We start from the raw sequence: 25,810 nt of genomic DNA on the forward strand, positions 1-25,810 counted from the left end.
GGACACTTGGAAAGGTAGTGGGCACGTGGAAAGGTAGTGGGCGCGTGGAAAGGTAGTGGGCGCGTGGAAAGGTAGTGGGCGCGTGGAAAGGTAGTGGGCGCGTGGAAAGGTAGTGGGCGCGTGGAAAGGTAGTGGGCGCGTGGAAAGGTAGTGGGCGCGTGGAAAGGTAGTGGGCACGTGGAAAGGTAGTGGGCACGTGGAAAGGTAGTGGGCACGTGGAAAGGTAGTGGGCACGTGGAAAGGTAGTGGGCACGTGGAAAGGGAAAGGTAGTGGGCACGTGGAAAGGTAGTGGGCACGTGGAAAGGTAGTGGGCACGTGGAAAGGGAAAGGTAGTGGACACGTGGAAAGGTAGTGGGCACGTGGAAAGGTAGTGGGCACGTGGAAAGGTAGTGTGCACGTGGAAAGGTAGTGGACACGTGGAAAGGGAAAGGTAGTGGACACGTGGAAAGGTAGTGGGCACGTGGAAAGGTAGTGGGCACGTGGAAAGGTAGTGGGCACTTGGAAAGGTAGTGGGCACGTGGAAAGGTAGTGGGCACCCTGATATTGGCACCCTGATATTGGCACCCTGATATTGGCACCTTGATATTGGCCGGACAGTAATGCTTGTTAAGCCGAGCCAAAGCCACTGTGTCCTGGTGTTGTTGGTGTTCCTATCCTCCTCCCTAGCCTCCTCCTCCTATCCTCCTCCCGAGCCTCCTCCTCCTGAGCCTCCTCCTGAGCCTCCTCCTCCTATCCTCCTCCTCCTATCCTCCTCCCGAGCCTCCTCCTCCTATCCTCCTCCCGAGCCTCCTCCTCCTATCCTCCTCCCGAGCCTCCTCCTCCTATCCTCCTCCTATCCTCCTCCCAATCCTCCTCCCGATCCAACGCCACCGTGTCCTGGTGTTGTTGGTGTTCGTATCCTCCCCATTGAGTAGTAGACTGTATGTAATGTATCAAGGTGACATCTAGATAGTTATCAATAGTAGATATTTATTGTGTCGGCTGCCATTCTACTTGAATTAAAATCGAGGGGAAAAGGTGCCACGTTAGCTACCTCTGGCGCCGCCATCTTAATACCCAGTAGAAAGCAATCGGACCAATCAGCTACGTGAAAGAGTCTGCAGCGACAACAAATCTGCCCATTTAGCTGATTCGCTTTTTCAAACACACACCCACTTCCCCGTACTCCGATCGCCATATTGGGCTGCCGCTACCCCTACTCTCCTGGGAGACGGTCCTTCTTTTTAAACAACAGCTGACATCGGGGAACTCTTCTATTCCTGTAAACAATTTCCATGGATAATATACCGTGACTGTCAGTCTTGAGTCTCCTCCTCCCTCTCTCCTCCGCTCCTCCCTCTCCCCTCCTCCCTCTCCTATTTCCTCCCCTCCTCCCTCTCCCCTCCTCCCTCTCTCCTCTCCTCCTCTTCCCTCTCTCCTCTCCTCCTCCCTCTCCCCTCCGCTGCAACCCTCTCTCCTCTCCTCCTCCCTCTCTCCTCCGCACCGCTCCTCCCTCTCCCCTCCTCCTTCTCCTATTTCCTCCCCTCCTCCCTCTCCCCTCCTCCCTCTCTCCTCTCCTCCTCCCTCTCCCCTCCGCTGCTCCCTCTCCTCTCCTCCTCCCTCTCTTCCTCCCTCTCTCCTCCTCCCTCTCCTATTTCCTCTCTCCTCCTCCCTCTCCACTCTATCCTCCCCTCCTCCCTCACCTCCTCCCTCTCCACTCTTTCCTCTCCTCCTCCCTCTCTCCTCCTCCCTCTCCTATTTCCTCCCCTCCTCCCTCTCCACTCTTTCCTCCCCTCCTCCCTCTCTCCTCCTCCCTCTCGCCTCCTCCCTCTCGCCTCCTCCCTCTCCACTCCTCCCTCTCCTATTTCATCCCTCTCCCCTCCTCCCTCTCCACTCTTTCCTCTCCTCCTCCCTCTCTCCTCCTCCCTCTCCTATTTCCTCCCCTCCTCCCTCTCCCCTCCTCTCCTCCCTATCCCCTCCTCTCCTCCCTCTCCCCTCCTCCCATCTCCACCCCAGCACACTGTCATCCTCTGAGTTATTAGTCAGAGTAGTACAGAGATAAATCAGGTTCCACGGACCTGAATGTGTCAGGATGTGCACGGCTAGCTCTGCAGTGGACCCTAATGATACATCAAGGAGTTTGTTTTGTTTTGGGGTTTGAAGTGAGGGCGATGGAAGATAAACACTCAAGGTCTTCTGGAAGGAATAAATTAAATAAATACATTTAAGAAATATGTAGAGAGCTAGGCTAATACCGTACAAAACATCATACAGGTGTAGAGAGCTAGGCTAATACCGTACACAACATCATACAGGTGTAGAGAGCGCTAGGCTAATACCATACACAACATGATACAGGTGTGGAGAGCGCTAGGCTAATACCGTACACAACATGATACAGGTGTAGAGAGCTAGGCTAATACCGTACACAACATGATACAGGTGTAGAGAGCTAGGCTAATACCGTACACAACATGATACAGGTGTAGTGCGCTAGGCTAATACCGTACACAACATGATACAGGTGTAGAGAGCGCTAGGCTAATACCGTACACAACATGATACAGGTGTAGAGAGCGCTAGGCTAATACCGTACACAACATGATACAGGTGTAGAGAGCGCTAGTCTAATACCATACACAACATGATACAGGTGTAGAGAGCGCTAGGCTAATACCGTACACAACATGATACAGGTGTAGAGAGCGCTAGGCTAATACCGTACACAACATGATGCAGGTGTAGAGAGTGCTAGGCTAATACCATACACAACATGATACAGGTGTAGAGAGCGCTAGGCTAATACTGTACACAACATGATACAGGTGTAGAGAGCGCTAGGCTAATACCGTACACAACATGATACAGGTGTAGAGAGCGCTAGGCTAATACCATACACAACATGATACAGGTGTGGAGAGCGCTAGGCTAATACCGTACACAACATGATACAGGTGTAGAGAGCGCTAGGCTAATACCGTACACAACATGATACAGGTGTAGAGAGCGCTAGGCTAATACCGTACACAACATGATACAGGTGTAGAGAGCGCTAGGCTAATACCGTACACAACATGATACAGGTGTAGAGAGCGCTAGGCTAATACCATACACAACATGATACAGGTGTAGAGAGCGCTAGGCTAATACCATACACAACATGATACAGGTGTAGAGAGCGCTAGGCTAATACCGTACACAACATGATACAGGTGTAGAGAGCGCTAGGCTAATACCGTACACAACATGATGCAGGTGTAGAGAGTGCTAGGCTAATACCATACACAACATGATACAGGTGTAGAGAGCGCTAGGCTAATACCGTACACAACATGATACAGGTGTAGAGAGCGCTAGGCTAATACCGTACACAACATGATACAGGTGTAGAGAGCGCTAGGCTAATACCATACACAACATGATACAGGTGTGGAGAGCGCTAGGCTAATACCGTACACAACATGATACAGGTGTAGAGAGCGCTAGGCTAATACCGTACACAACATGATACAGGTGTAGAGAGCGCTAGGCTAATACCGTACACAACATGATACAGGTGTAGAGAGCGCTAGGCTAATACCGTACACAACATGATACAGGTGTAGAGAGCGCTAGGCTAATACCGTACACAACATGATACAGGTGTAGAGAGCGCTAGGCTAATACCATACACAACATGATACAGGTGTAGAGAGCGCTAGGCTAATACCGTACACAACATGATACAGGTGTAGAGAGCGCTAGGCTAATACCGTACACAACATGATACAGGTGTAGATAGCGCTAGGCTAATACCGTACACAACATGATACAGGTGTAGAGAGCGCTAGGCTAATACCATACACAACATGATACAGGTGTAGAGAGCGCTAGGCTAATACCGTACACAACATGATACAGGTGTAGAGAGCGCTAGGCTAATACCGTACACAACATGATACAGGTGTAGAGAGCGCTAGGCTAATACCGTACACAACATGATACAAGTGTAGAGAGCGCTAGGCTAATACCATACACAACATGATACAGGTGTAGAGAGCGCTAGGCTAATACCGTACACAACATGATACAGGTGTAGAGAGCGCTAGGCTAATACCATACACAACATGATACAGGTGTAGAGAGCGCTAGGCTAATACCGTACACAACATGATGCAGGTGTAGAGAGCGCTAGGCTAATTCCGTACACAACATGATACAGGTGTAGAGAGTGCTAGGCTAATACCATACACAACATGATACAGGTGTAGAGATCACTAGGCTAATACCATACACAACATGATACAGGTGTAGAGAGCGCTAGGCTAATACCGTACACAACATGATACAGGTGTAGAGAGCGCTAGGCTAATACCATACACAACATGATACAGGTGTAGATAGCGCTAGGCTAATACCGTACACAACATGATACAGGTGTAGAGAGCGCTAGGCTAATACCATACACAACATGATACAGGTGTAGATAGCGCTAGGCTAATACCGTACACAACATGATACAGGTGTAGAGAGCGCTAGGCTAATACCATACACAACATGATACAGGTGTAGAGAGCGCTAGGCTAATACCGTACACAACATGATACAGGTGTAGAGAGCGCTAGGCTAATACCATACACAACATGATACAGGTGTAGATAGCGCTAGGCTAATACCATACACAACATGATACAGGTGTAGAGAGCGCTAGGCTAATACCATACACAACATGATACAGGTGTAGATAGCGCTAGGCTAATACCGTACACAACATGATACAGGTGTAGAGAGCGCTAGGCTAATACCATACACAACATCATACAGGTGTAGAGAGCGCTAGGCTAATACCGTACACAACATGATACAGGTGTAGAGAGCGCTAGGCTAATACCATACACAACATGATACAGGTGTAGATAGCGCTAGGCTAATACCATACACAACATGATACAGGTGTAGAGAGCGCTAGGCTAATACCGTACACAACATGATACAGGTGTAGAGAGCGCTAGGCTAATACCATACACAACATGATACAGGTGTAGATAGCGCTAGGCTAATACCGTACACAACATGATACAGGTGTAGAGAGCGCTAGGCTAATACCATACACAACATGATACAGGTGTAGAGCGCTAGGCTAATACCGTACACAACATGATACAGGTGTAGCGCGCTAGGCTAATACCGTACACAACATAGTTGGTACAAGGCCAGTACATTGTTCTAAATAAAGTTTCCACATGATATTACTGTTTTCACCTCCTCCCACTCTCTCTCACCTCCTCCCACTGTCTCTCTCACCTCCTCCTCCCACTGTCTCTCTCACCTCCTCCTCCCACTGTCTCTCTCACCTCCTCTTCCCACTGTCTCTCTCACCTCCTCTTCCCACTGTCTCTCTCACCTCCTCCTCCCACTGTCTCTCTCACCTCCTCCTCCCTCTGTCTCTCTCACCACCTCCCACTGTCTCTCTCACCTCCTCCCACTGTCTCTCTCACCTCCTCCCACTGTCTCTCTAACCTCCTCCCACTGTCTCTCTAACCTCCTCCCACTGTCTTTCTAACCTCATCCCACTGTCTCTCTCACCTCCTCCCACTGTCTCTCTCAACCCTCTCCCACTGTCCCCACGCCTGTGTCTCTCACCTCCTCCCACTGTCTCCAAGCCTGTCTCTCTAACCTCTTCCCTTTGTCACTGTGACACCATGGCCTGCCAAATGGGTTGCCAGATCAGCACAAAACACACTGTCCAATGAGACCAAGCACACCACCAAGGGTCAGGAGATGTCCATCAAGCCCTAGCATGTCTCTCTGCAGCTCTACATCCTGGCTGTTGGCTGGTTGACATGGGCTGTTAAAAGGTTACATAAGCCCATTCCCAGGGCATCGATCCGGAGGTGTCAAAGTGTACTGTGTCTAGAGATTGCAGCACTCTGAAGAGGCTGTCCAGCTCAACACGATTTGGTATTTTATTATGATTCACATTAGCTGTTACAAAACTACTGTACAGAGGAACATTACTCCAGACAGCTAGCTGACTATGTTTATAAACTACAGAGGAACATTACTCCAGACAGCTAGCTGACTATGTTTATAAACTACAGAGGAACATTACTCCAGACAGCTAGCTGACTATGTTTATAAACTACAGAGGAACATTACTCCAGACAGCTAGCTGACTATGTTTATAAACTACAGAGGAACATTACTCCAGACAGCTAGCTGACTATGTTTATAAACTCAGGAGACCCTGTGGCCCCATCCGAGGACACCCCCGGACAGGGCCAAACAGAAAGGATATAACCCCACCCACTTTGCCAAAGCACAGCGCCCACACCACTAGAGGTATATCTTCAACCACCAACTTACCATCCTAAGACAAGGCTGAGTATAGCCCACAAAGACCTCCGCCACGGCACAACCCAGCTGAACCCAGCTGAACCCCACAATGAACCCCACAATGTCCAACCCAGCTGAACCCAGCTGAACCCCACAACTGAACCCAGCTGAACCCAGCTGAACCCCACAATGTCCAACCCAGCTGAACCCAGCTGAACCCCACAACTGAACCCAGCTGAACCTAGCTGAACCCCACAATGTCCAACCCAGCTTGAACCCAGCTGAACCCCACAACGTCCAACCCAGCTGAACCCAGCTGAACCCCACAACGTCCAACCCAGCTGAACCCAGCTGAACCCCACAACGTCCAACCCAGCTGAACCCCACAACGTCCAACCCAGCTGAACCCCACAACGTCCAACCCAGCTGAACCCAGCTGAACCCCACAACGTCCAACCCAGCCTTGAATCCGAATCTCACTGGAGTCTTCAGAACCGGTGGAACAGAACATAACTAACGTGATGAACATGTTAGATGTAACCTATCAAGGAGAAGGGTTCGGTTATTGATCTTGAGGAGAAGTCTTCGATGTGTAATTTGTTACTTCTCGTGTAATTTCTATGAGGCGTTCCTCCGGGGCTGCAGGAAGTGTGTTTTTTGTGGTTTTACAGCATCACAGGTTTAACTGAGAAGTTAAACAACTCTATCCATGACTTAATGTTCTGCGGTTATGGCTGGTGATGCCGATGAGCCAACAACCATTAAACGACCCTCCCCCCAATGAGCCAACAACCACTAAAATAGACCCCCCCCCCCCCAAAAGAGCCAACAACCATTAAACCACCACTAAAATAGACCCCCCCCCCCCCCCAATGAGCCAACAACCATTAAAACACCACTAAAATAGACCCCCCCCCCCCAATGAGCCAACAACCATTAAACCACCACTAAATAGACCCCCCCCAAATGAGCCAACAACCATTAAACGACCACTAAAATAGACCCCCCCCCCATATTAGATTTATAGACAGTACTATACAGTATAAATAAGAGTATATTAGATTTATAGACAGTACTATACAGTATAAATAAGAGTATATTAGATTTATAGACAGTACTATACAGTATAAATAACACTATTCGATTTCTAGACAGTACTATACAGTATAAATAGCACTATTATATTTATAGACAGTACTGGACAGTATAAATAACAGTATTATATTTATAGACAGTACTATACAGTATAAATAACACTATTCGATTTCTAGACAGTACTATACAGTATAAATAACAGTATTATATTTATAGACAGTACTGGACAGTTAAACTCAGTTCTGTGGACCTATAAGAGTGCATTAGTCCTGCTGACACCAATTAGCATTGGAGAGGTGGCGAGGACACGGTCGCTTGCTGTGTCTTTCACAGGAAGTGAACTGTGAAACTGAAGGCTTTATATTTAATCCGTCAGTATTGGGAGTTTTTTTTGCTCTGAGACCTCTCTCTCTGCTCCCTTCATCACTCCAGGGTCATAGAGAGAGCAGAGAGAGTGAGGGGGAGTACAGAGAGGTCTTCACAGCTCTGAACGGACCACGACCGACCTCTGGAGACACACTGTTTTTCTTTCTATCCACAAACACCCTTGGCTGTTTCTCTCCTGGAGCTACTTTAGTGCCATTTAATATCAAGCAACACTTATGAAGTCCAGAATAAAACCCAAAAGTACAGTCATCCACTATCAATCTGTGTAGCCCACCTGGGTGATGCACAGCCACCATTTTGTGCCAGAACACTCACCACACATCAGCTATCAATGGTGTTGAGGTGAGGAGTGATCTGTCTGATGCACAGCCACCATTTTGTGCCAGAACGCTCACCACACATCAGCTATCAATGGTGTTGAGGTGAGGAGTGAGGGGGATGACTACGTGGTCATAATTACATTTATCCAGGACACTGAGGTTAACACCCCTAGTATTACATTAAATGTCAACAAATCAGGGCATCCATCTAACATCCCATCCCAAAGATGGCGCCCCCTACCCAGGGCAATGTCACCCCCTACCCAGGGCAATGTCACCCCCTACCCAGGGCAATGTCACCCTCTACCCAGGGCAATGTCACCCCCTACCCAGGGCAATGTCACCCCCTACCCAGGGCAATGTCACCATCACTGGTGGAGCGGCAGGTAGCCTAGTGGTTAGAGCGTTGGACTAGTAACCAGCAGGTAGACTAGTGGTTAGAGTGTTGGACTAGTAACCAGCAGGTAGCCTAGTGGTTAGAGCGTTGGACTAGTAACCAGCAGGTAGCCTAGTGGTTAGAGCGTTGGACTAGTAACCAGCAGGTAGCCTAGTGGTTAGAGCATTGGGCCAGTAACCAGCAGGTAGCCTAGTGGTTAGAGCGTTGGACTAGTAACCAGCAGGTAGCCTAGTGGATAGAGCGTTGGACTAGTAACCAGCAGGTAGGCTAGTGGTTAGAGCGTTGGACTAGTAACCAGCAGGTAGCCTAGTGGTTAGAGCATTGGGCCAGTAACCAGCAGGTAGCCTAGTGGTTAGAGTGTTGGACTAGTAACCAGCAGGTAGCCTAGTGGTTAGAGCGTTGGACTAGTGACCAGCAGGTAGCCTAGTGGTTAGAGCATTGGGCCAGTAACCAGCAGGTAGCCTAGTGGTTAGAGTGTTGGACTAGTAACCAGCAGGTAGCCTAGTGGATAGAGCGTTGGACTAGTAACCAGCAGGTAGCCTAGTGGTTAGAGCATTGGGCCAGTAACCAGCAGGTAGCCTAGTGGTTAGAGTGTTGGACTAGTAACCAGCAGGTAGCCTAGTGGATAGAGCGTTGGACTAGTAACCAGCAGGTAGCCTAGTGGTTAGAGCATTGGGCCAGTAACCAGCAGGTAGCCTAGTGGTTAGAGCGTTGGACTAGTAACCAGTAGGTAGACTAGTGGTTAGAGCGTTGGACTAGTAACCAGCAGGTAGCCTAGTGGTTAGAGCATTGGACTAGTAACCAGCAGGTAGCCTAGTGGTTAGAGCGTTGGACTAGTAACCAGCAGGTAGCCTAGTGGTTAGAGCATTGGACTAGTAACCAGCAGGTAGCCTAGTGGTTAGAGCGTTGGACTAGTAACCAGCAGGTAGCCTAGTGGTTAGAGCGACGGACTAGTAACCAGCAGGTAGCCTAGTGGTTAGAGCGTTGGACTAGTAACCAGCAGGTAGCCTAGTGGTTAGAGCGTTGGACTAGTAACCAGCAGGTAGCCTAGTGGTTAGAGCGTTGGACTAGTAACCAGCAGGTAGCCTAGTGGTTAGAGCATTGGGCCAGTAACCAGCAGGTAGCCTAGTGGTTAGAGTGTTGGACTGGTAACCAGCAGGTAGCCTAGTGGTTAGAGCGTTGGACTAGTAACCAGCAGGTAGCTTAGTGGATAGAGCGTTGGACTAGTAACCAGCAGGTAGCCTAGTGGTTAGAGCGTTGGATTAGTAACCAGCAGGTAGCTTAGTGGATAGAGCGTTGGACTAGTAACCAGCAGGTAGCCTAGTGGTTAGAGCGTTGGACTAGTAACCAGCAGGTAGCCTAGTGGATGGAGCGTTGGACTAGTAACCAGCAGGTCGCCTAGTGGATAGAGCGTTGGACTAGTAACCAGCAGGTAGCCTAGTGGTTAGAGCGTTGGACTAGTAACCGAAAGGTTGCATGATCGAATCCATGAGCTGACAAGGTACAAATCTGTCACCCCTGAACAAGGCAGTTAACCCACTGTTCCCCAGTAGACCGTCATTGAAAATAACTGACTTGCTTAGTTAAATAAAGGTCAAATATATTTATATATTTTTTAAACTGCCCTAGAGCATTTGATTAGAAGACCAGACAGAAGGGTGCCTCCTACTGGCCCTCCAACACCACTTCCAGCAGCATCTGGTCTCCCGTCCAGGGACCGACCAGGACCAACCCTGCTTAGCTTCAGAAGTAAGCCAGCAGTGGTATGCAGGGTGGTGGTGCTGCTGACCAGGACCAACCCTGCTTAGCTTTAGAAGCAAGCCATCAGTGCGATGCAGGGTGGTGGTGCTGCTGACCAGGACCAACCCTGCTTAGTAAGCCAGCAGTGGGATGTAGGGTGGTGGTGCTGCTGACCAGGACCCTGCTTAGTAAGCCAGCAGTGGGATGCAGGGTGGTGGTGCTGCTGACCAGGACCAACCCTGCTTAGTAAGCCAGCAGTGGGATGCACGGTGGTGGTGCTGCTGACCAGAACCAACCCTGCTTAGTAAGCCAGCAGTGGGATGCAGGGTGGTGGTGCTGCTGACCAGGACCCTGCTTAGTAAGCCAGCAGTGGGATGCAGGGTGGTGGTGCTGCTGACCAGGACCTACCCTGCTTAGCTTTAGAAGCAAGCCATCAGTGGGATGCAGGGTGGTGGTGCTGCTGACCAGAACCAACCCAGCTTAGTAAGCCAGCAGTGGGATGCAGGGTGGTGGTGCTGCTGACCAGGACCAACCCTGCTTAGTAAGCCAGCAGTGGGATGCAGGGTGGAGGTGCTGCTGACCAGGACCAACCCTGCTTAGTAAGCCAGCAGTGGGATGCAGGGTGGTGGTGCTGCTGACCAGGACCAACCCTGCTTAGCTTCAGAAGCAAGCCATCAGTGGGATGCAGGGTGGTGGTGCTGCTGACCAGAACCAACCCAGCTTAGTAAGCCAGCAGTGGGATGCAGGGTGGTGGTGCTGCTGACCAGGACCAACCCTGCTTAGTAAGCCAGCAGTGGGATGCAGGGTGGAGGTGCTGCTGACCAGGACCAACCCTGCTTAGTAAGCCAGCAGTGGGATGCAGGGTGGAGGTGCTGCTGACCAGGACCAACCCTGCTTAGTAAGCCAGCAGTGGGATGCAGGGTGGTGGTGCTGCTGACCAGGACCAACCCTGCTTAGTAAGCCATCAGTGGGATGCAGGGTGGTGGTGCTGCTGACCAGGACCCTGCTTAGTAAGCCAGCAGTGGGATGCAGGGTGGTGGTGCTGCTGACCAGGACCCTGCTTAGTAAGCCAGCAGTGGGATGCAGGGTGGTGGTGCTGCTGACCAGGACCCTGCTTAGTAAGCCAGCAGTGGGATGCAGGGTGGAGGTGCTGCTGACCAGGACCAACCCTGCTTAGTAAGCCAGCAGGGGAATGCAGGGTTGTGGTGCTGCTGACCAGGACCAACCCTGCTTAGTAAGCCAGCAGTGGGATGCAGGGTGGAGGTGCTGCTGACCAGAACCAACCCTGCTTAGTAAGCCAGCAGTGGGATGCAGGGTGGTGGTGCTGCTGACCAGAACCAACCCAGCTTAGTAAGCCAGCAGTAGGATGCAGGGTGGTGGTGCTGCTGACCAGAACCAACCCTGCTTAGCTTTAGAAGCAAGCCATCAGTGGGATGCAGGGTGGTGGTGCTGCTGACCAGGACCAACCCTGCTTAGCTTTAGAAGCAAGCCATCAGTAGGATGCAGGGTGGTGGTGCTGCTGACCAGGTGGTGGTGCTGCTGACCAGGACCAACCCTGCTTAGTAAGCCAGCAGTGGGATGCAGGGTGGAGGTGCTGCTGACCAGAACCAACCCTGCTTAGTAAGCCAGCAGTGGGATGCAGGGTGGTGGTGCTGCTGACCAGAACCAACCCAGCTTAGTAAGCTAGCAGTGGGATGCAGGGTGGTGGTGCTGCTGACCAGAACCAACCCAGCTTAGTAAGCTAGCAGTGGGATGCAGGGTGGTGGTGCTGCTGACCAGAACCAACCCAGCTTAGTAAGCCAGCAGTGGGATGCAGGGTGGTGGTGCTGCTGACCAGGACCCTGCTTAGTAAGCCAGCAGTGGGATGCAGGGTGGTGGTGCTGCTGACCAGGACCCTGCTTAGTAAGCCAGCAGTGGGATGCAGGGTGGTGGTGCTGCTGACCAGGACCAACCCTGCTTAGTAAGCCAGCAGTGGGATGCAGGGTGGTGCTGCTGCTGACCAGGACCCTGCTTAGTAAGCCAGCAGTGGGATGCAGGGTGGTGGTGCTGCTGACCAGAACCAACCCAGCTTAGTAAGCCAGCAGTGGGATGCAGGGTGGTGGTGCTGCTGACCAGAACCAACCCAGCTTAGTAAGCCAGCAGTGGGATGCAGGGTGGTGGTGCTGCTGACCAGGACCCTGCTTAGTAAGCCAGCAGTGGGATGCAGGGTGGTGGTGCTGCTGACCAGGACCCTGCTTAGTAAGCCAGCAGTGGGATGCAGGGTGGTGGTGCTGCTGACCAGAACCAACCCAGCTTAGTAAGCCAGCAGTGGGATGCAGGGTGGTGGTGCTGCTGACCAGGACCCTGATTAGTAAGCCAGCAGTGGGATGCAGGGTGGTGCTGCCGCTGACCAGGACCCTGATTAGTAAGCCAGCAGTGGGATGCAGGGTGGTGGTGCTGCTGACCAGGACCCTGATTAGTAAGCCAGCAGTGGGATGCAGGGTGGTGGTGCTGCTGACCAGGACCCTGATTAGTAAGCCAGCAGTGGGATGCAGGGTGGTGGTGCTGCTGGAATTAAAAACACAAAACTTGCAACTGCAAAAAGGCTGTAAAAACAAAGGCCAATTTAAATCACCATGTATTGGTCACATGTTTAGCAGATGTTATTGCGAGTGAAATGCTGGTGTTCCTAGGGACAATAGATGGGCACAATAGATGGGGACAATAGATGGGGACAATAGATGGGGACAATAGATGGGGACAATAGATGGGGACAATAGATGGGGACAATAGATGGGTTTCTAGCTCCAGAAGTGCCAGGGCAACAAGCAAAGATGGGGACAATAGCAGGCAAAGCTGGGGACAATAGATAGGGACAATAGATAGGGACAATAGCAGGCAAAGATAGGGACAATAGATAGGGACAATAGCAGGCAAAGCTGGGGACAATAGATAGGGACAATATATAGGGACAATAGATAGGGACAATAGCAGGCAAAGATAGGGACAATAGATAGGGACAATAGATAGGGACAATAGCAGGCAAAGCTGGGGACAATAGATAGGGACAATAGCAGGCATAGATAGGGACAATAGATAGGGACAATAGATAGGGACAATATCAGGCAAAGATGGGGACAATAGATAGGGACAATAGATAGGGACAATAGATAGGGACAATAGATAGGGACAATATCAGGCAAAGATGGGGACAATAGATAGGGACAATAGATAGGGACAATAGCAGGCAAAGATCAGGACAATAGCAGGCAAAGATCAGGACAATAGATGGGGACAATAGCAGGCAAAGATAGGGACAATAGATAGGGACAATAGCAGGCAAAGATCAGGACAATAGCAGGCAAAGATAGGGACAATAGATAGGGACAATAGATAGAAACAATAGCAGGCATAGATAGGGACAATAGGAGGCAAAGATCGGGAGATTGTGTTTGATCACCTTGGTGTTTGATCACCTTGGTGTTTGATCGCCTTGGTGTTTGATCGCCTTGGTGTTTGATCACCTTGGTGTTTGATCACCTTGGTGTTTGATCGCCTTGGTGTTTGATCACCTTGGTGTTTGATCGCCACGGTGTTTGATCGCCACGGTGTTTGATCGCCACGGTGTTTGATCACCTTGGTGTTTGATCACCATGGTGTTTGATCGCCACGGTGTTTGATCGCCACGGTGATTGATGGCCACGATGTTTGATCGCCATGGTGATTTCCTTAAAAATCCTCTGGATAAGAGCATCTGCTAAATAACTCAAAGGTTCAATGTTTCATCAAGAAGAAGAAGACAAAATGTCCCATTCATTTACAAAACATTTGTTCTCGCATTTCATTTCCTTACAATGAATGTTCTCGTTTTTTTTTTCTCTCTCTGTTTTGCAACACTACAAATGTTGTTCTGGACTTCAGAAGTTTTTTTTTGCTTGATATTAAATGACACGAAAGTAACTCCATATTCTCTCATGTCTGAGGACATATCGGGGGGAATAAAAGAGGAGAGGAGAAATTGATACTGGCTGAAATTAGAGCCTGGTGCGTAGCTATAGCCCCCGGCTCTCCTCTCAGTATCCAGGATATTGATTGAACAGTATCTGTGTGCTCCAAGGCTAGAGATGCATCACTTGGACCTGACTGCTAATTTGAAACCTCAGCCTCCATTAGGTCTTTTGACATTCAGCCCGATGCTGCTGCTGCTGTGAACGCTTTAACATCTCCTCTTAGTACAGTGATATAAAACATCACTGATGCTGTGAACACTTTAACATCTCCTCTTAGTACAGTGATATAAAATATCGCTGATGCTGGGAACACTTTAACATCTCCTCTTAGTACAGTGATATAAAACATCACTGATGCTGGGAACACTTTAACATCTCCTCTTAGTACAGTGATATAAAACATCACTGATGCTGTGAACACTTTAACATCTCCTCTTAGTACAGTGATATAAAACATCACTGATGCTGTGAACACTTTAACATCTCCTCTTAGTACAGTGATATAAAACATCACTGATGCTGTGAACACTTTAACATCTCCTCTTAGTACAGTGATATTAAACATCGCTGATGCTGATGATGCTGTGAACACTTTAACATCTCCTCTTAGTACAGTGATATAAAACATCACTGATGCTGTGAACACTTTAACATCTCCTCTTAGTACAGTGATATAAAACATCACTGATGCTGGGAACACTTTAACATCTCCTCTTAGTACAGTGATATAAAACATCACTGATGCTGGGAACACTTTAACATCTCCTCTTAGTACAGTGATATAAAACATCGCTGATGCTGTGAACACTTTAACATCTCCTCTTAGTACAGTGATATAAAACATCACTGATGCTGGGAACACTTTAACATCTCCTCTTAGTACAGTGATATAAAACATTGCTGATGCTGGGAACACTTTAACATCTCCTCTTAGTACAGTGATATAAAACATCACTGATGCTGGGAACACTTTAACATCTCCTCTTAGTACAGTGATATAAAACATCGCTGATGCTGTGAAGACTTTAACATCTCCTCTTAGTACAGTGATATAAAACATCACTGATGCTGTGAACACTTTAACATCTCCTCTTAGTACAGTGATATAAAACATCACTGATGCTGGGAACACTTTAACATCTCCTCTTAGTACAGTGATATAAAACATCACTGATGCTGTGAAGACTTTAACATCTCCTCTTAGTACAGTGATATAAAACATCGCTGATGCTGTGAAGACTTTAACATCTCTTAGTACAGTGATATAAAACATCACTGATGTTGTGAACACTTTAACATCTCCTCTTAGTACAGTGATATAAAACATCGCTGATGCTGTGAACACTTTAACATCTCCTCTTAGTACAGTGATATAAAACATCACTGATGCTGTGAAGACTTTAACATCTCCTCTTAGTACAGTGATATAAAACATCGCTGATGCTGTGAAGACTTTAACATCTCCTCTTAGTACAGTGATATAAAACATCACTGATGTTGTGAACACTTTAACATCTCTTAGTACAGTGATATAAAACATCGCTGATGCTGTGAACACTTTAACATCTCCTCTTAGTACAGTGATATAAAACACCGCTGATGCTGTGAACACTTTAACATCTCCTCTTAGTACAGTGATATAAAACATAACTGATGCTGGGAACACTTTAACATCTCCTCTTAGTACAGTGATATAAACATCGCTGATGCTGATGATGCTGTGAACACTTTAACATCTCCTCTTAGTACAGTGATATAAAACATCACTGATGCTGGGAACACTTTAACATCTCCTCTTAGTACAGTGATATAAAACATCACTGATGCTGGGAACACTTTAACATCTCCTCTTAGTACAGTGATATAAACATCACTGATGCTGATGATGCTGTGAACACTTTAACATCTCCTCTTAGTACAGTGATATAAAACATCACTGATGCTGGGAACACTTTAACATCTCCTCTTAGTACAGTGATATAAACATCACTGATGCTGATGATGCTGTGAACACTTTAACATCTCCTCTTAGTACAGTGATATAAAACATCACTGATGCTGGGAACACTTTAACATCTCCTCTTAGTACAGTGATATAAAACATCACTGATGCTGGGAACACTTTAACATCTCCTCTTAGTACAGTGATATAAACATCACTGATGCTGATGATGCTGTGAACACTTTAACATCTCCTCTTAGTACAGTGATATAAAACATCACTGATGCTGTGAACACTTTAACATCTCCTCTTAGTACAGTGATATAAAACATCACTGATGCTGGGAACACTTTAACATCTCCTCTTAGTACAGTGATATAAACATCACTGATGCTGTGAACACTTTAACATCTCCTCTTAGTACAGTGATATAAAACATCACTGATGCTGGGAACACTTTAACATCTCCTCTTAGTACAGTGATATAAAACATCACTGATGCTGTGAAGACTTTAACATCTCCTCTTAGTACAGTGATATAAAACATCACTGATATTGTGAACACTTTAACATCTCCTCTTAGTACAGTGATATAAAACATCACTGATGCTGGGAACACTTTAACATCTCCTCTTAGTACAGTGATATAAAACATCACTGATGCTGGGAACACTTTAACATCTCCTCTTAGTACAGTGATATATAACATCACTGATGCTGGGAACACTTTAACATCTCCTCTTAGTACAGTGATATATAACATCACTGATGCTGGGAACACTTTAACATCTCCTCTTAGTACATTGATATAAAACATCACTGATGCTGATGATGCTGTGAACACTTTAACATCTCCTCTTAGTACAGTGATATAAACATCACTGATGCTGATGATGCTGGGAACGCTTTAACATCTCCTCTTAGTACAGTGATATAAAACATCACTGATGCTGTGAACACTTTAACATCTCCTCTTAGTACAGTGATATAAAACATCACTGATGCTGGGAACACTTTAACATCTCCTCTTAGTACAGTGATATATAACATCACTGATGCTGGGAACACTTTAACATCTCCTCTTAGTACAGTGATATATAACATCACTGATGCTGGGAACACTTTAACATCTCCTCTTAGTACAGTGATATAAAACATCACTGATGCTGGGAACACTTTAACATCTCCTCTTAGTACAGTGATATAAAACATCGCTGATGCTGGGAACACTTTAACATCTCCTCTTAGTACAGTGATATAAAACATTGCTGTTGCTGTTAACACTTTAACATCTCCTCTTAGTACAGTGATATAAAACATCACTGATGCTGGGAACACTTTAACATCTCCTCTTAGTACAGTGATATATAACATCACTGATGCTGGGAAGACTTTAACATCTCCTCTTAGTACAGTGATATAAAACATCACTGATGCTGTGAACACTTTAACATCTCCTCTTAGTACAGTGATATAAACATCGCTGATGCTGATGATGCTGTGAACACTTTAACATCTCCTCTTAGTACAGTGATATATAACATCACTGATGCTGGGAACACTTTAACATCTCCTCTTAGTACAGTGATATAAAACATCACTGATGCTGTGAACACTTTAACATCTCCTCTTAGTACAGTGATATAAAACATCACTGATGCTGGGAACACTTTAACATCTCCTCTTAGTACAGTGATATAAAACATCACTGATGCTGTGAAGACTTTAACATCTCCTCTTAGTACAGTGATATAAAACATCACTGATGCTGGGAACACTTTAACATCTCCTCTTAGTACAGTGATATAAAACATCGCTGATGCTGTGAAGACTTTAACATCTCCTCTTAGTACAGTGATATAAAACATCGCTGATGATGCTGGGAACACTTTAACATCTCCTCTTAGTACAGTGATATAAAACATCACTGATGCTGTTGCTGGGAACACTTTAACATCTCCTCTTAGTACAGTGATATAAAACATCACTGTTGCTGTGAACACTTTAACATCTCCTCTTAGTACAGTGATATAAAACATCACTGATGCTGAGAACACTTTAACATCTCCTCTTAGTACAGTGATATAAAACATCACTGATGCTATGAACACTTTAACATCTCCTCTTAGTACAGTGATATAAAACATCACTGTTGCTGTGAACACTTTAACATCTCCTCTTAGTACAGTGATATAAAACATCGCTGATGCTGTGAACACTTTAACATCTCCTCTTAGTACAGTGATATAAAACATCACTGATGCTGATGATGCTGTGAACACTTTAACATCTCCTCTTAGTACAGTGATATAAAACATCACTGATGCTGGGAACACTTTAACATCTCCTCTTAGTACAGTGATATAAAACATCACTGATGCTGGGAACACTTTAACATCTCCTCTTAGTACAGTGATATAAAACATCACTGATGCTGTGAACACTTTAACATCTCCTCTTAGTACAGTGATATAAAACATCACTGATGCTGTGAACACTTTAACATCTCCTCTTAGTACAGTGATATAAAACATCGCTGATGCTGATGATGCTGTGAACACTTTAACATCTCCTCTTAGTACAGTGATATAAAACATCACTGATGCTGATGATGCTGGGAACACTTTAACATCTCCTCTTAGTACAGTGATATAAAACATCACTGATGCTGATGATGCTGGGAACACTTTAACATCTCCTCTTAGTACAGTGATATAAAACATCACTGATGCTGTGAACACTTTAACATCTCCTCTTAGTACAGTGATATAAAACATCACTGATGCTGGGAACACTTTAACATCTCCTCTTAGTACAGTGATATAAAACATCACTGATGCTGTGAAGACTTTAACATCTCCTCTTAGTACAGTGATATAAAACATCGCTGATGCTGTGAACACTTTAACATCTCCTCTTAGTACAGTGATGCTGTGAACACTTTAACATCTCCTCTTAGTACAGTGATATAAAACATCACTGATGCTGGGAACACTTTAACATCTCCTCTTAGTACAGTGATATAAAACATCACTGATGCTGGGAACACTTTAACATCTCCTCTTAGTACAGTGATATAAAACATCGCTGATGCTGTGAACACTTTAACATCTCCTCTTAGTACAGTGATATAAAACATCACTGATGCTGGGAACACTTTAACATCTCCTCTTAGTACAGTGATATAAAACATCACTGATGCTGTGAACACTTTAACATCTCCTCTTAGTACAGTGATATAAAACATCACTGATGCTGATGATGCTGTGAACACTTTAACATCTCCTCTTAGTACAGTGATATAAACATCGCTGATGCTGATGATGCTGTGAACACTTTAACATCTCCTCTTAGTACAGTGATATAAACATCGCTGATGCTGTGAAGACTATAACATCTCCTCTTAGTACAGTGATATAAACATCACTGATGCTGTGAACACTTTAACATCTCCTCTTAGTACAGTGATTTAAAACATCACTGATGCTGATGATGCTGTGAACACTTTAACATCTCCTCTTAGTACAGTGATATAAAACATCGCTGATGCTGTGAACACTTTAACATCTCCTCTTAGTACAGTGATATTAAACATCACTGATGCTGATGATGCTGTGAACACTTTAACATCTCCTCTTAGTACAGTGATATAAACATCGCTGATGCTGGGAACACTTTAACATCTCCTCTTAGTACAGTGATATAAACATCACTGATGCTGTGAACACTTTAACATCTCCTCTTAGTACAGTGATATAAAACATCACTGATGCTGTGAACACTTTAACATCTCCTCTTAGTACAGTGATATAAAACATCGCTGATGCTGGGAACACTTTAACATCTCCTCTTAGTACAGTGATATAAAACCTCACTGATGCTGTGAACACTTTAACATCTCCTCTTAGTACAGTGATATTAAACATCACTGATGCTGATGATGCTGTGAACACTTTAACATCTCCTCTTAGTACAGTGATATAAACATCGCTGATGCTGGGAACACTAACATCTCCTCTTAGTACAGTGATATAAACATCACTGATGCTGTGAACACTTTAACATCTCCTCTTAGTACAGTGATATAAAACATCGCTGATGCTGTGAACACTTTAACATCTCCTCTTAGTACAGTGATATAAAACATCGCTGATGCTGGGAACACTTTAACATCTCCTCTTAGTACAGTGATATAAAACATCAAGAGAAGTTGAGGCAAGCAGAGTTAAGAGTTGAGTTAAAGTTGAAATTGAGAACCCTGCTGAGTCTATACCGTGAAGTGACGATATCCTGCTGCGGGGCTTGTACCAATTCTGCCTGAGCTTTAGCCAGCTGAAGATCAGTTGGCTTGAACACATACTTATCTGGGACCAGGCGAATGGCTTATTGCAGTGGTCTTAAACTCGTGGTTTACGATCCGCAACTGGCCAGTGAGCTGATTTAACGTGGCCCTCAGTTGACTTAATGAATGTGGCACTATTGCTTCTGATCAACTTCCTGTTTCTTTGTCTCCTCCCCCTCTACAGTGAAGCCCCTTCCCCTGTCGCCCCTGTTGCCTCAGTTGTCCACGTTGACGGCCAGGGGCGGGGCCTTGGGAGGGGGTGTGTCTAGGGAGGCGTTGGAGCTGAGGGTCCGTGAGGTGGAAGAGGAGAACCAACTTCTCCGCCGTGAACTCAGCCGACCCCCTCGGAGCCCTGCTGGCCCTGCTCCACATCACACCAATCACCGCGGCAACCAGAGCAAGACTCACTCGGAGGAGGGAACAGGGGACAACGAGGCGGGGCTTAAAGCTGGCTCCCCGGGCAACAGGTCAGACTGTGTGCAGCAGCCAGCGGTAGACAAGTGTGAGGTGAGTTACACTAGGAGGAGATAAGATAAGACTGGTAGACTAGTGTCAGGTGAGTTAGACTAGGAGGAGATAAGACTGGTAGACTAGTGTCAGGTGAGTTAGACTAGGAGGAGATAAGATAAGACTGGTAGACTAGTGTCAGGTGAGTTACACTAGGAGGAGATAAGATACCACTGGTAGACTAGTGTGAGGTGAGTTACACTAGGAGGAGATAAGACTGGTAGACTAGTGTGAGGTGAGTTACCCTTGGAGGAGATAAGACTGGTAGACTAGTGTCAGGTGAGTTACACTAGGAGGAGATAAGACTGGTAGACTAGTGTGAGGTGAGTTACACTAGGAGGAGATCAGACTGGTAGACTAGTGTCAGGTGAGTTACACTAGGAGGAGATAAGACTGATAGACTAGTGTCAGGTGAGTTACACTAGGAGGAGATAAGACTGATAGACTAGTGTCAGGTGAGTTACACTAGGAGGAGATAAGACTGGTAGACTAGTGTCAGGTGAGTTACACTAGGAGGAGATAAGACTGGTAGACTAGTGTCAGGTGAGTTACACTAGGAGGAGATAAGACTGGTAGACTAGTGTCAGGTGAGTTACACTAGGAGGAGATCAGACTGGTAGACTAGTGTCAGGTGAGTTACACTAGGAGGAGATAAGATAAGATAAGACTGGTAGACTAGTGTCAGGTGAGTTACACTAGGAGGAGATAAGTTAAGATTGGTAGACTAGTGTCAGGTGAGTTACACTAGGAGGAGATAAGATAAGACTGGTAGACAGTGTCAGGTGAGTTACACTAGGAGGAGATAAGATAAGACTGGTAGACTAGTGTCAGGTGAGTTACACTTGGCGGAGATAAGATAAGACTGGTAGACTAGTGTCAGGTGAGTTACACTAGGAGGAGATAAGACTGGTAGACTAGTGTCAGGTGAGTTACACTAGGAGGAGATAAGACTGGTAGACTAGTGTCAGGTGAGTTACACTAGGAGGAGATAAGACTGGTAGACTAGTGTGAGGTGAGTTACACTAGGAGGAGATAAGATAAGACTGGTAGACTAGTGTCAGGTGAGTTACACTAGGAGGAGATAAGACTGGTAGACTAGTGTCAGGTGAGTTACACTAGGAGGAGATAAGACTGGTAGACTAGTGTCAGGTGAGTTACACTAGGAGGAGATAAGATAAGACTGGTAGACTAGTGTCAGGTGAGTTACACTAGGAGGAGATAAGACTGGTAGACTAGTGTCAGGTGAGTTACACTAGGAGGAGATAAGATAAGACTGGTAGACTAGTGTCAGGTGAGTTACACTTGGCGGAGATAAGATAAGACTGGTAGACTAGTGTCAGGTGAGTTACACTAGGAGGAGATAAGACTGGTAGACTAGTGTCAGGTGAGTTACACTAGGAGGAGATAAGTTAAGACTGGTAGACTAGTGTCAGGTGAGTTACACTAGGAGGAGATAAGATAAGACTGGTAGACTAGTGTCAGGTGAGTTACACTAGGAGGAGATAAGACTGGTAGACTAGTGTCAGGTGAGTTACACTAGTAGGAGATAAGATAAGACTGGTAGATTAGTGTCAGGTGAGTTACACTAGGAGGAGATAAGACTGGTAGACTAGTGTCAGGTGAGTTACACTAGGAGGAGATAAGACTGGTAGACTAGTGTCAGGTGAGTTACACTAGGAGGAGATAAGACTGGTAGACTAGTGTCAGGTGAGTTACACTAGGAGGAGTGTTTGCCCCTTCTACAGTTGATCCTGACAGTACTGTGTACGTGGGTATTGCACCAGTATTAATGTGGTGTTAGCTCCTCCTACAGTAGATCCTGACAGTACTGTGTACGTGGGTATTGCACCAGTATTAATGTGGTGTTAGCCCCTCCTACAGTTGATCCTGACAGTACTGTGTACGTGGGTATTGCACCAGTAATAATGTGGTGTTAGCCCCTCCTACAGTTGATCCTGACAGTACTGTGTACGTGGGTAATGCACCAGTATTAATGTGGTGTTAGCCCCTCCTACAGTTGATCCTGACAGTACTGTGTACGTGGGTAATGCACCAGTAATAATGTGGTGTTAGCTCCTCCTACAGTTGATCCTGACAGTACTGTGTACGTGGGTAATGCACCAGTAATAATGTGGTGTTAGCCCCTCCTACAGTTGATCCTGACAGTACTGTGTACGTGGGTATTGCACCAGTATTAATGTGGTGTTAGCTCCTCCTACAGTTGATCCTGACAGTACTGTGTATGTGGGTATTGCACCAGTATTAATGTGGTGTTAGCTCCTCCTACAGTTGATCCTGACAGTACTGTGTACGTGGGTATTGATTCTCTACCAGAGTAATGCACCAGTAATGTGACCTTCAGCACTGCATATAGTCCCTTCGTGTTATACCTCCACCTAAGGTCTTCCAAACATCTAACACACCTTTCTATTTCATATATTCACTAATCTACTTTTTTACATTTTATTTTGTCAATTACCAGAGTTCATACATTTTCATACTGGTCAGTCTTGGATAAATTGTCAAAGACTTCAAGTCCCCCAGGTTATAGACTGGTTTCTGTGCTACCTCACGGCAAGCGGTACCGGAGAACCAAGTCTAGGACCAAAAGGCTCCTTAAACAGCCTCTACCCCCCCAAGCCATAGCCTGTTCTCTCTGCTACCTCACGGCAAGTGGTACCGGAGAACCAAGTCTAGGACCAAGTCGGCTCCTTAAACAGCCTCTACCCCCCCAAGCCATAGCCTGTTCTCTCTGCTACCTCACGGCAAGCGGTACCGGAGAACCAAGTCTAGGACCAAGTCGGCTCCTTAAACAGCCTCTACCCCCCCAAGCCATAGCCTGTTCTCTCTGCTATCTCACGGCAAGCGGTACCGGAGAACCAACTCTAGGACCAAGTCGGCTCCTTAAACAGCCTCTACCCCCCCAAGCCATAGCCTGTTCTCTCTGCTACCTCACGGCAAGCGGTACCGGAGAACCAAGTCTAGGACCAAGTCGGCTCCTTAAACAGCCTCTACCCCCCCAAGCCATAGCCTGTTCTCTCTGCTACCTCACGGCAAGCGGTACCGGAGAACCAAGTCTAGGACCAAGTCGGCTCCTTAAACAGCCTCTACCCCCCAAGCCATAACCTGTTCTCTCTGCTACCTCACGGCAAGCGGTACCGGAGAACCAAGTCTAGGACCAAGTCGGCTCCTTAAACAGCCTCTACCCCCCCAAGCCATAAGACTGCTGAACAATTAATCAAATGGCCACCTGGACTATTTATTTATTAAAGCCTGGCCATATTAAATATTGTGATATTATGGCTACTCTCATTAAGTGTCTGTCTGTCAGGTCATTCTAACAGCAGGTTTGTTGGAGGGTCTTTAGTGCTGTGATGTCACAGTAAATCTCTTCAATATGCCCTCTGTTGTGTCTATACATTATACCCATTTCAGACATGTTCATCACTAGCAAGGCTCTGACAAAGGGCATGATGGGTATTACCAGCTGCACTTGGCTTTGAGTAGTCCTTATTGGTCCATCTCTACTGTCCTTATTGGTCCTTCTCTACTGTCCTTATTGGTCCATCTCTACTGTCCTTATTGGTCCTTCTCTACTGTCCTTATTGGTCCATCTCTACTGTCCTTATTGGCCCATCTCTACTGTCCTTATTGGCCCATCTCTACTGTCCTTATTGGTCCATCTCTACTGTCCTTATTGGTCCATCTCTACTGTCCTTATTGGTCCATCTCTACTGTCCTTATTGGTCCATCTCTACTGTCCTTATTGGTCCATCTCTACTGTCCTTATTGGTCCATCTCTACTGTCCTTATTGGCCCATCTCTACTGTCCTTATTGGTCCATCTCTACTGTCCTTATTGGTCCATCTCTACTGTCCTTATTGGTCCATCTCTACTGTTCTTATTGGTCCATCTCTACTGTCCTTATTGGTCCATCTCTACTGTCCTTATTGGTCCATCTCTACTGTCCTTATTGGTCCATCTCTACTGTCCTTATTGGTCCATCTCTACTGTCCTTATTGGTCCATCTCTACTGTCCTTATTGGCCCATCTCTACTGTCCTTATTGGTCCATCTCTACTGTCCTTATTGGTCCATCTCTACTGTCCTTATTGGCCCATCTCTACTGTTCTTATTGGTCCATCTCTACTGTCCTTATTGGTCCATCTCTACTGTCCTTATTGGTCCATCTCTACTGTCCTTATTGGCCCATCTCTACTGTTCTTATTGGTCCATCTCTACTGTCCTTATTGGTCCATCTCTACTGTCCTTATTGGTCCATCTCTACTGTCCTTATTGGCCCATCTCTACTGTCCTGATTGGTCCATCTCTACTGTCCTTATTGGTCCATCTCTACTGTCCTTATTGGCCCATCTCTACTGTCCTGATTGGTCCATCTCTACTGTCCATATTGGTCAATCTCTACTGTCCTTATTGGTCCATCTCTACTGTCCTGATTGGTCCATCTCTACTGTCCTGATTGGCCCATCTCTACTGTCCTGATTGGCCCATCTCTACTGTCCTGATTGGTTCATATCTACTGTCCTCAGCCAGCCTGTCTGTGACCACTGTCTGTGTTTGTAGATAAGACCATAGATAATGAACTAACAGTGTGTGTTTGTAGAGAAGACCGTAGATAATGAACTAACAGGCTAACAGTGTGTGTTTGTAGAGAAGACCATAGATAATGAACTAACAGGCTAACAGTGTGTGTTTGTAGAGAAGACCGTAGATAATGAACTAACAGGCTAACAGTGTGTGTTTGTAGAGAAGACTATAGATAATGAACTAAGAGTG

The 25,810-nt window shown here is 46.3% G+C and overlaps 1 protein-coding gene across 3 annotated transcripts in view; it reads left to right on the plus strand.

The window, feature by feature from the left end:
* The window catches only part of LOC118938872 (LARGE xylosyl- and glucuronyltransferase 1), a 144,569-nt gene that overhangs the window by 44,287 nt on the left and 74,472 nt on the right, over positions 1 to 25,810 (plus strand). For 2 of the 3 annotated variants that reach the window (XM_036945470.1, XM_036945471.1), the window contains exon 3: positions 20,692 to 21,014. In XM_036945470.1, coding sequence (XP_036801365.1) covers positions 20,692 to 21,014 — 323 coding nt within the window. Of the gene's footprint in view, positions 1 to 20,691; positions 21,015 to 25,810 lie in introns of those variants that run through there. The other variant, XM_036945472.1, reaches the window with a different exon arrangement.

The sequence above is a fragment of the Oncorhynchus mykiss genome, chromosome 15, assembly GCF_013265735.2.
Source record: "Oncorhynchus mykiss isolate Arlee chromosome 15, USDA_OmykA_1.1, whole genome shotgun sequence".
NCBI classification, from domain to species: Eukaryota; Metazoa; Chordata; class Actinopteri; order Salmoniformes; family Salmonidae; genus Oncorhynchus; species Oncorhynchus mykiss.